Source organism: Thunnus thynnus, chromosome 4, assembly GCF_963924715.1.
Source record: "Thunnus thynnus chromosome 4, fThuThy2.1, whole genome shotgun sequence".
Classification (NCBI taxonomy): Eukaryota; Metazoa; Chordata; class Actinopteri; order Scombriformes; family Scombridae; genus Thunnus; species Thunnus thynnus.
Window position 1 is genome coordinate 2,576,047 of NC_089520.1, and position 11,991 is coordinate 2,588,037.

Here is an 11,991-nt window from a genome sequence, read left to right on the forward strand (position 1 = left end):
ATTAACAATAACACAATGAGATCATGTGGAGATACTGTAATATTCCTTACATTTTTAAAAAGATTTTAAGCAACATGTTCTGTGATTATTTCATAAAAAAATGTATGGTAATGATATAACAATTTCTAAAAAATATGGAAAACATCTAACAGCAAAGAAAGAGTAAAACATGACTGCTTTGAATTATATAATGTTATTAATTGAAATAATGACATTAATGTTCAAAAATGTTTAAAACTGTGAACGATGACCTCTGAAATAACACTTATAATTTGCAGAAACAAGGACATAATGATTTGCCATACTTAAATTCATTGTGGCTGGAGTTCCCTATCCGTCTTCCTGGCTATGAATCTAGGCAAACTGTAAAGAAAAAACTTCTGCTAAGTTCACTGTTGAACTGTTGAATCAAATAAAACCTGTTAGTCAACAAAGCTCCGCCCCTCAGCTGACTCACCTGAGATGAAGCAGGAAACAGTTTATTCTTCGTCTCTAAAGAGACACACAGACTGAAAAACAGATGATCAGATTCACCTTCAGACCAAACTAACAACTTCCTCTGAGTGAGTACAGCTACAGGAGAGAAAAGTGGAAAACTAGAACTCTGCTGCTTCAACCTGCTGACTCTCCACACACTGAATGTGAGTTTGACTAAAAACTGGAGTCAAAGTGAAGTAAATGTCAGTGAGGTTAGTAGAGGAGGGAGGGGAGCCATGACTGACTGTGCTTTCTGTCTGCTGTGTTTTCAGCTTCACTCGGAGACAAAATGTCTTCCAGATCAGAGGAGGATCTCCGCTGTCCGGTCTGTCATGACGTCTTTAGAGATCCTGTTGTTCTGTCATGTAGCCACAGCTTCTGTAAAGACTGTCTGAAGAGCTGGTGGAGAGAGAAACCAACACATGAGTGTCCAGTTTGTAAGAGAATATCTTCAAAGTCAGAACCACCTTGTAACCTGGTGTTAAAGAAGCTGTGTGAGTCCTTCTTACAGGACGGAGATCAGAGAGCTTCAGAGGCTCTCTGCAGTCTGCATTCTGAGAAACTCAAACTCTTCTGTCTTCAGGAGCTGAGAGCTGAAGACGTCTCATTCCTGCACAACTACAAGGCTGCAGTGGAAAGAGTCCAGCGCTGCCCCCTGCTGGATGATCCACAGCTGCTCTCAGGAGCTCTGATAGACCAGGCCAAACACCTGGGCAACCTGGCCTTCAACATCTGGAACAACATGAAGGAGATGGTCTCCTACACTCCTGTCATTCTGGATCCAAACACTGCTTATCCAGAACTCATCCTGTCTGAAGATCTGACCAGTGTGAGACTAGGAGAGAGACAGCAGCTTCCTGATAATCCAGAGAGGTTTAACTTGTTCTGCTCTGTCCTGGGCTCTGAGGGCTTTAACTCACACATGCACAGCTGGAATGTCGAGGTTGGAGAAAGTAAACACTGGATACTGGGTGTGTTATCAGAGTCTGTCCAGAGGAAGGGAAACATACAGTCTGGATTATGGACAATATTGTTCTATAAAGGTAAATACTCAGCATGGTCACCACCAGCTCCCCCCACTGTTCTCTCAGTGAAGAAGAAGCTCCAGAGGATTAGAGTGAATCTGGACTGGAACAGAGGAAATCTGTCGTTCTCTGATCCTGATACTAACACACACATACACACCTTCACACACACTTTCACTGACAGACTGTTTCCATTGATTTGCATTGGGGATAAACACACACTGAAGATTTCCCCACTGAAGGTCTCTGTGACAGTGAAACAGATCAGTTATAGACGATGATGATGGTTCTTATAATTACTCTCATTTATTTCTTAAAGGGAAAAGTCGCTGAATTTAACCTCTGAAGCTTCTGTCCTCCTGCTGTCTCATTATTCCAAAATATGTTCATGTTGTTTGTATAATATACAGGGTACCCCTAACTGACAATATTCCCAGCTGCACATGTATAACAGTACACACACCCCCACACACACAATTACAGTAAAATAAAATACAGAGGACATTACCTCAGTATGATCAATGGTATCTACAGCCCTGTTTTAAAATCATTGTAATTTGTGAATTTGGTATCACTGGTTTGTAGTTGTCTCACAGGTTTGAGATAACAGCTGTTCAAATGTTCGGCCACTAGATGGAGACATTGAACCACAAACTGCAGGAGGGTTTCATGGTCTGATCTGGACTGAATATAAAGCAGAGTTTATGTAAATATATTAAAATGAGCTCCGGGTGTTACTGCAGCTAATGTTATTACTAATGTACTATACTAGTAATACTATAATAATGTATTATACTAGTGCACTTGATGGATTCAACCTGATGTCTCCACTTAGGTCACAAACTGGTATTTGTGTTGGAAGTAGAAGTTACTGTTAATTTTTTAAGTAGTTCTTTGATTTGGCTCCACCTGCAGCCCCTTTTCCCTTTGTTGTAAATTGTGTTGCTTTTAGTTTATTTTCACAAACAATGAATGGATTTAACTGAAGGATTTCCCTGGTATTTTTTAATTGTAGCAAAAAAACATAGTATTTAGATTTTGTTATTTCCTCATATATACAGCAGCATAAAATCCAAATAATAGAACAAAACAGTTGTGACAGAAGTCAACTTCTTTGTCATGGCACCAATTATAACAACTGGGTTAAAGGAGAGGTTCCCAATTCTTCAAGTAAATGTAGTACTACATTCTTCGCCCAATATTTACAGGCTACAGTGTAGTACAAAGTCAAGAGGTTGTGATATGTAGCACAACAAGCTAGTGAAGCTGTAAACAGAACCACATTCCTGCACGTTATCAGTCTTTGGAGCCGTTTCTAAACAGTGCAGCAGTTTGGCTCACTGATTTTTTTAAAATATTTTTTGGACAACAACATACGTCTACAGCACAGAGGAATAAGATATATCAGGCTTTGGATACACACACAATACTTGTTGTAGATCAGTTCATTGTTGGTTTGGATCCAATTTTGATTATTGAGATTTGTTGACAAGAAGAAAAGTATAGAAAATCATCAGAAATATCCTTTAAAGTGTTAAAAGTTTAGCAGTAAGTCACTTGATAAATGTGTCTTAATACTCACTTCTTTTTTTTTTTTTTTACCTCTAAATTGGGTCTTTAGAGCGTCTTAAGTCTAATTCTTAGCATTGAAATTAATTCTTGCTGTTCTCTGAAGTGCAACAGTTGACAACAGCCACCAGGAGGCAGCACTTCCTTGTGTTTTCTCTCTCATGTATCACAGCTCTCTGTTTGCTCTGTTGGTTTCAGAGTTGAGTCACTGCAGGACCTAGAATGATTCGGTTGGACATGTCTTTTCTCCTCGGTGACCAGGGATGAAAAAGATCTGTCTATCAAACAGCACACAATGAAGAGGCTCAAACCTGCATTATATTGAATTAGATTCAAGATATTTAAATTGGTAAAAAAAAAAAAAAAAAATGGACTGGTAATCGAGGACACATCGCAGTTAAAATAACGAAGAGTCAGAAGAATAATTCCAAAAGAGATCATCTCTTTATGTTATAGATAACCCATCCATAAATCATATTAATTACAGCCTAGTTTCCAAATATAGGCATAAACAAGGATATTCGACATGCCAAACACATATAAACTTCGGAAACAATACTACAGTATTGCATATAATTGTGTAAATGTCATACCTGATTACGATATAAACTACACTTCTTTGGCCACAATTGTGATTATTCGGTTACAAGAAATGTTAAAGTTTCACAAAGACATACCTTTGCTCTGTTACCACGGACAGCTGTAGACGAACGTAAGTTGGGCGACACATCTTGAACTGGCTGCGCGCGCTCCCGCGGACGGGAATCACTTTTTGGCACAAAACTAGAGCCTGCACGTAATTATTATTATTATCATCATGTTTTAGTTCTGAACTCCATTTTATCAAAAGTAACAATACACGCAGACTCTACAGGATTCATCACGTTTTTTAACTATTTGTCTATTTTCTCTCAGTTGCTGTTAGTAAATTGTGTCCACAGGAAGCCTTCAAATTACACAAATCTCCTGCTGTCTATATGTTTTTAACTTGTTAAAATATCCGTATCTATAATGATGGATCAATAATTGTATGTATAAAATGGATCAAGTCTCTCTCGAAATAGCCTTTTCCTACAATATTCCATCATACCCTTTACTTATAATAGTCCATGATACCCTTTAATATTCCAGGGTATCCCTTACTTATAATATAGAGGTACCAGGTACAGTACCTCTTACACACAATATTCCATTGTTTTCTGCCATTTTCTTGTTCTTTATTTATTGATTTGATTTTATTCAATGAACTGTATTATCCTTAACACTTTGTATGTTCAACACATTTAATGTTTTCTGCTACTTTCTTGTTCTTTATTCATTGATTTTATATTGTTGATCAGAATTGTGCATAATTTGGCACACAAATCATCTTGGTAGCATCATGCAGGAGGAGATACAAATCAAAGTGTCTTTAAAGGCCCAAACAACCAAGTTTCTGAGTTATGAATGATTTGATTCTACATGAACACAATTTTCTGCCAAAGTTTAGAACAGTTTTGATTATTTTACACAAGAGATTTCTGTATTTCTGTTTTTCGCTCATACAGTCCTATTGAGTGAGAAGCTTTTAGACTTTAGAGTATCCAACTCTTCATAATTCACATCTAATTATGTTTGTTAACTTTGATTGTTGCTTATGCAATCACATATACTCTATATTTCAACAAATCATAATAATATGATATATAATGTGCGTCCAGCCTCCGTCTGTGGATTTATCTGTCTGACAACTTTGCTTTTATGGGAAATATAGGCTCCTAACAATAACAATAAGGTGACAGAAGCAGGAAGTACAACATGTAGTAAACATTTCTACATTTGTGGTAAACCTGTGCGAAAATTCTCTTGAGAAAGTTTCACTCTGCAAAAGGAAAGTCAGATCTTCAGAAAATCAGGTCGTGTGGTTTTCACTCTGCACTGTAGTTGCTTTTTGACCTATCAAGGATGAGAGGAAGACATAGAAATCAGATTAACTTTCTAACATTTTGCTTCTATAATTATAGTAATAACTAAGTTGAAGAAGGTTTATCTTGCTGGAGCAGAAGGAAGCACATCTCCCATCATAGATGTAGATTGTGTTATGTTTTGTTTTCTGCTTGTATGTGTTTTTGGTAGTGGTCTGATGCTTCGAGTCTGTGCTCACGCACAGTGTCCCTGAATGAGTAAACTAAGCAAGAGAGGGGGGTGGAGGGTGCATGTACAAAACTGAAAGATGACAAGAGGTGGTGGTTTGTGAAAGATACAAGTGGCTTTTTAAGGGGGGACAGGAAATTCAACAGGAAGAAGAAAGAGCAAGCTGAGGTTAAAATAGCATCTACCTCTCTGTGACTAAAGAGCAGAAACTTCTTCTGGAAACTGAAAGGCAACCTTTAGTTGAAGTGTAAGATGGAATAATTTAACTGTATCGTCCGTGTTTCTACATGTGAAGAACTCTGAATCCTGAATCTGAACACTGAATCCTGCTTGGTGAGTTTTATTAAATATAAATTAAAAAACACATTTATCTGTGCTCAAATATAAAATACCTCAATATTGGTGGTCTTTAAATTATATATGTGACTCTCTTGGTCTTTGCATTTTGGTGAGGTTGAATTTTGGAAGATTACATTTTCCAATCTTTGCTTTTCATCCCTTGTGAAGGTTATTTTAAATCATTATTATTATTATTATCCACAAGTTGTTTACATCTGTGGAAATAAAATGTCAAGAAAATGGTAGATGAATGTCCTCTGGTACTAAGGACACTTAGGCCACAATTAAAAGTTGTAAGTTAAGACTTATTTTTAAAGAAGGAGAGACTTCAAGATGCATTTTTAACAGCAAGAAAAAGGTATTAAAATCTCTGAAAGTTGAGTTGCATTTATCATGCAGGTCTTGAACAGTTGAACTGGTGAGAAGGCATGAGATGAAATAACCATTAAATCCATATCTGAGTACTGTACATGTGATGTGAAAGGGGTTAGACGTAGTGATGAACTCACAGTAAATTATTAACAGGCTCTGCGGTCCAGGTATCATTGGATAATTCGTAATTCATTTGTAATTCAAAAACCAAAAAATGGTAAATCTGTTATTTGTTTCAAAACAAAAAAACATTTTTGGTGTTCAGCCAATTCGCTTTTGAAAAAAGCAAGAAACCATGTGACTTCCGTTTTTGGTTTCAAACACAAAAACGAATTGGCTGAATGTCCGCAGACCTGTTCGATATTCAATCCAAAAAGTTGTAACGATAAAACGAATCGGCAAAAACCAAAAACGGGCCGGGTTTGATTGGTTTTTCGTTATTTGATTCTGACACCAAAAACGTTTTGTTGTTTTTTTGTTTTGAAACAAATAACATCGAATTACAAATGAATTACGAATTATCCGATGATACCTGGACCGGTGAATGTTTGTTTGGTGGCTCGTTCAACAAGCTGCAGGACAAGACGTGTGTTCATGTTTCTAAGTTATCATCAAGTTTTGATGATGTGGACAGAGGCTGTTTCATTCACTACCGTGTTTAAAAGAGGAAGGTATCATGCCTCATACTGCAATAATTGAGCATTGAATATTTCATATATTTCATTTTATTTTATTTAAACATTGGACATCCTAAATGTTGTTTGTTGTTTTTTATTTAAGACCATGGGCAAAAGTTCATCGCTGTTTTGTGCTGTAAGTGTGTTACAGAATAAATAGAAAACAAAGTTTTATTTGTCTCCCCATTTTTTTGCTGATCCTAAAAATGATCCAATCTGTGACTCAAATCGGTGATACAATCCGAACCGTTTTGTGATCTGTTGCACCCCTAGTGTTAACATGTCAGCTTTGTAGACTACATTTTGTATGTCGTGCACATAGATAAGAGTGTGTAAGTCATGTATTTGATACATGCATTAATACTTTCTGATGTGAACCTACACTTTTAGATCTGTGAGTGTTTTTAGTGTTCAGTCTTTCAAGTATTCAGCACTGATCTGTTCCTGTATCACATTATAAGCTTTGTGCTACTTTATATATTTCTGTATAGTAAGAAAATACATAGGAAACACGTGTAAATCATGTGATATCTTGTCTGTTTTTGATGCGAACATAAATCTGTTGTCACAATAGAACAATACTATAAATTTGAATTTCAGTTTGTTGGTAAAATCACACATTTGAACCAGTCCATGGCTAAAATGAGCTCTTCTTTGTTTAGAAACATTATGTATATGCTAAATGTCTTTAAAGAAGCAGCCTTTACACCACTCAGGGGTTTTTGGTTTTAAAAGCAAATCATTTTATTGGCATATAAAATTGCCCCCCACTCCTCCGATTTCATCAGGTGGGGGACAACGATATAGTTTGATGCGGTTTTTTGTAAGATTCCATGTTGGTTTTCCTCCTGTCCTCTCCAATTTTTTAAGTCACCAGCCGCCACTGGTGTGAGGGTTGAGTGCAGCTCATTTTTGTAGGATACAGCAGAAAGGCCTATATACATACAGTACATTCTATACAAACTTTCTATGAAGTTTGGTGTTATTATCATTTATTTTACAATAATTATAGGTCTTATATTTATAATTCAGTAGTGGGGATGACCCAGCAGAAAATTCTCATCCTCACATCGTTTAGATTTGATGTTTCGCCATGACAGAGGAAGTTGCTATAACTTTATTGTAAATGCTCCAGTCTGCACCAAACTTTACATGTTTGATAAGACTCCCGGCCACAGCAGTCTTATTCAGCAGCGCAAAAATTACAGTCAGCTGTCTCATTTCAACTATTAAATAGCATCTCAAATGTTCCTGACTATGTAACCCCAACGTGAAAATTATATTTGCGATTATTGCCTGTCATTACAGTGTTTCCCCTAGGTTTAGTGGTTTGGCCTGGCGGGGTTGGGAGGGTTGAGGGGTTGATTAGCAGCCACACATTTCTCCGTCCTCTATTTCTCTATTTAGCATCGACAGGTTAGGCTAACCTATTGTGCTAACTTCGGAGCTAACCCCCTTCACTTTTCCAGCAGAAAAATAGACGTGACTTTTCTTGGTCTTGAGAAGCTGCATTTATTAACTGACACATTGTAGTCTATACTGTACATTTACTGTCAGATTGACAACTTACTGCCAACCTTTTCCTCTGCTCTACTCGAATTCACCGTCACTTTTCTGACACTCCCCTCTTGCTTAACCACTCACTTGCTTACATACTGCCCTATTCCTTTAAAAGGAGTTACGCTACCTGGAGTTTCTCAGGCAACGACACAGACGTTGACTCATGTTTCGAAACAGCGCTGCTTAGAGGCTCCCAAACACTGTTGATTTCCAAATGAATGGATATTTGGCGTTATTTCTTGACCTGGCAGGGGTTCTCGTTGGCCTGGCGGCCCGCCAGACCTGTATTATTATAGAGGAAACACTGCATTACATCAGCAATAATAGACGCCAAGATGACTGCACACATAGCAATCCAAACATTCAACATTCAAACATTCATCACTGATTGTGATGACACATCAAACTATACACCAAACACGTGTCTATTTCCACTTTTATTCGAATACAAATACAAATATAAATTATTTTGCTGCCTCAACAAATATAGATACAAGTACAAATACTGGGCCCTCTGCACATCCCAACTGGATACTGGACAAAGTACATGCAACACACCTTTACCTATAAACACAAAGTTATACAACGTTTATTACATATCAATGTAATGTTACCATGGAGACAAGATATATATTGGTAACAGAGTTTGGGGTGCACCCATCAAATCTTCTGGGGCCCAGCAGACACTCAGCATTGAAACAATTTTATTGGTTGTAGTGTACACTGTCTGCATTTGATCTGTGTGACAATGTGCTCATTGATTGGATTAAAATGTAAATATTCTTCCTGTTTTATGTTTGCCTGCTTTATTTTACCTAATGTCTTAGAGTGGATGAGAATGATTAAAACGTCTTTTTACCGTAAGTGTTGCAATATAGGGGCATTTGAAGGGATAGAGTGATTCATAACTTGTATAGAATGTAGGAGTAGGGTAAAGTAGAGGGGGCAATGGCCCCTTGGCCCCTCTACTTCTGTCGCCAGTTCCAGACAGGGAAAGGAGGCACAGTTGACCAGGAAATGACTCTCTACACACTGAATGTGAGTTTGAGTAAAAACTGGAGTCAAAGTGAAAGTAAATGTCACTGAAGTTAGTAGAAGAGGGAGGGGAGTCATGACTGACTGTACTTGCTGTCTGCTGTGTTTTTAGCTTCACTCTGAGACAAAATGGCTTCCAGATCAGAGGAGGATCTCTGCTGTCCAGTCTGTCATGACGTCTTTAGAGACCCTGTTCTTCTGTCATGTGGCCACAGCTTCTGTAAAGACTGTCTGAAGAGCTGGTGGAGAGAGAAATCAACACGTGAGTGTCCAGTTTGTCGGAAAAGATCTTCAAAGTCAGACCCACTTTGTAACCTGGTGTTAAAGAACCTGTGTGAGTCCTTCTTACAGGACAGAGATCAGAGAGCTTCAGAGGCTCTCTGCAGTCTGCACTCTGAGAAACTCAAACTCTTCTGTCTGGACCATCAGCAGCCAGTGTGTCTCATCTGCAGAGATTCAGAACAACACACCAACCACAGATTCAGACCTATTGATGAAGCTGCACGACAACACAAGAAGGAACTTGAAGAAACTCTGAAGCCCTTGAAGGAGAAGTTGAAGGTTTGTGAACAAGTTAAAGTGAAGTTTGATCAAACAGCAGAACACATTAAGGTCCAGGCCCGACACACAGAGAGACAGATTAAGGAGCAGTTTAAGAAGCTTCACCAGTTTCTAGAAGAGGAAGAGGAGGCCAGGATGGCTTCTCTGAGGGAGGAAGAGGAGCAGAAGAGTCAGATGATGAAGGCGAAGATGGAGGCTCTGAGCAGAGAGATAGCAGCTCTTTCACACACAATCAGAGCCACAGAGGAGGAGCTGAGAGCTGAAGGCGTTTCATTCCTGCACAACTACAAGGCTGCAGTGGAAAGAGTCCAGCGCTGCCCCCTGCTGGATGATCCACAGCTGCTCTCAGGAACTCTGATAGACCAGGCCAAACACCTGGGCAACCTGACCTTCAACATCTGGAACAAGATGAAGGAGATGGTCTCATACACTCCTGTCATTCTGGATCCAAACACTGCTGATCCAAAACTCATCCTTTCTGAAGATCTGACCAGTGCGAGATATGGAGAGAAACAACAGCTTCCTGATAATCCAGAGAGGTTTGATTATTATCCCATAGTCCTGGGCTCTGAGGGCTTTAACTCAGGGACTCACAGCTGGGATGTCGAGGTTGGAGATAATACATACTGGACACTGGGTGTGTTATCAGAGTCTGCCCAGAGGAAGGGAAACATACAGTCTGGAGTACATACAATATGGTTCAATCAAGGCGAATTCTCAGCATGGTCACCACCAGCTCATGCGACTGTTCTCCCAGTGAAGAAGAAGCTCCAGAGGATCAGAGTGAATCTGGACTGGAACAAAGGAAATCTGTCGTTCTCTGATCCTGATACTAACACACACATACACACCTTCACACACACTTTCACTGACAGACTGTTTCCATTCATTTTCACAAGGGATAAACTGAAGATTTCCCCACTGAAGGTCTCTGTGACAGTGGAACAGAGCAATTAGAGACGATGATGATGGTTCTCATAATTACTATCATTTATTTCTTAAAGGGAAAAGTCGCTGAATTTAACCTCTGAAGCTTCTGTCCTCCTGCTGTCTCATTATTCCAAAATATGTTCATGTTGTTTCACCATAAGGGAGGCGAGTCCCCACAACATGACTGTGTGAACAGATTAACGTCCCCACAATGTGAGGAATACCTAGACCACACACACACACACACACACACACACACACACACACACACACACACACACACACACACAGTGGTCTAAGGACTAATTGTGAAATTAGATTAGCCTAATCTTCAGTCATCTAATAATCGTTCACAAACACACACAAACAAGCATGCATACACACATGCCCAAACAAAAACAAAAAAAACACTACAGACACACACTCACACTCACACACAAAACACGTTTAATGTTTTCTGCCATTTTCTTGTTCTTTATTCATTGATTTTATTTTATTTAATGAATTGTATTATCCTTAACACTTTGTATGTTCATCTGACATTCATGCCAGGGTTAGAGGGCTGGTCTGTAGCCGGTCCTGCCAAAAATGTATTATTGTTCTCATAAATGGGACGAAAAAATCATAAAAAAATATAGGTGACGTTAAGTGTTCATTATTTCCTGTTATTATTGTTTGTAAATAATAAATTTTGTAAATAAAAGAAACATTGGAGTGAATTTTAGATGAATCTCATTCTGCCATGTGTTTGTCATTTAAACGTAAGTAATTAGATGAAATTAATGAACACACAAATACTGAAATATAAAATGTGAGTTGACACTTAACATTCAGTGTTTTCTGCAACAGTTTCCATTCTGTCATCATTGATAAGAATTAAAGCTTGGACCTCTTGTAACTTTATTAACAAAGAGACACTGGGTGCATTATGAGCAAATTACAAATACTTTTAGAAGTTTTTATTGCAAAATTAAATCTGTGATATTGTTTTTCTAGCAAAAAATGGCCTCAACTCCTAAGATTGACACATCAACACTGATTTTGTCTAATAAATATATTAAATTAAAGCTGCACGCAGCGTTGGTCGGGACCTCGCACTCTGGCCCGTCGGGATCAGATCATTTTGCTGTTTAAAAATGAGGGATATTTCTTATAAGTGTGATGTGCTTTTATTTTGAAAGTTTGATTGAAATGTGTACTGTCAGGTGTATAGAGACAATTAGTAACTGCAGTTGGACACAGAAAAATACTCATATATTTGAATGGAGAGTGTGAGCAAACCTGCACCTTTTTGAACATTTACTGCTTCCACA

The 11,991-nt window shown here is 38.3% G+C and overlaps 2 protein-coding genes across 2 annotated transcripts; both read left to right on the forward strand.

The window, feature by feature from the left end:
- The first annotated feature begins 206 nt into the window (after window positions 1-206).
- LOC137180883 (zinc-binding protein A33-like) lies at window positions 207-3,012 on the forward strand. The gene is made up of 2 exons (XM_067586159.1): window positions 207-641; window positions 750-3,012. Exon 2 carries the CDS (start codon window positions 767-769, stop codon window positions 1,781-1,783), a length of 1,017 nt encoding a protein of 338 aa, XP_067442260.1. The 5' UTR covers window positions 207-641; window positions 750-766; the 3' UTR covers window positions 1,784-3,012.
- Window positions 3,013-4,249: 1,237 nt separating this feature from the next.
- LOC137180881 (nuclear factor 7, brain-like) lies at window positions 4,250-11,402 on the forward strand. Its single transcript, XM_067586156.1, has 2 exons — window positions 4,250-5,537; window positions 9,300-11,402. The coding sequence occupies exon 2, from the start codon at window positions 9,317-9,319 to the stop codon at window positions 10,703-10,705; it is 1,389 nt and encodes a 462-aa protein (XP_067442257.1). The 5' UTR covers window positions 4,250-5,537; window positions 9,300-9,316; the 3' UTR covers window positions 10,706-11,402.
- The last annotated feature ends 589 nt before the right edge of the window (window positions 11,403-11,991 follow it).

What these genes read in the sequence shown, in the direction of transcription:
- LOC137180883 (XM_067586159.1), top strand. Translation starts at nt 767, where the DNA reads ATGTCTTCCAGATCAGAGGAGGATCTCCGCTGTCCGGTCTGTCATGAC.
- LOC137180881 (XM_067586156.1), top strand. Translation starts at nt 9,317, where the DNA reads ATGGCTTCCAGATCAGAGGAGGATCTCTGCTGTCCAGTCTGTCATGAC.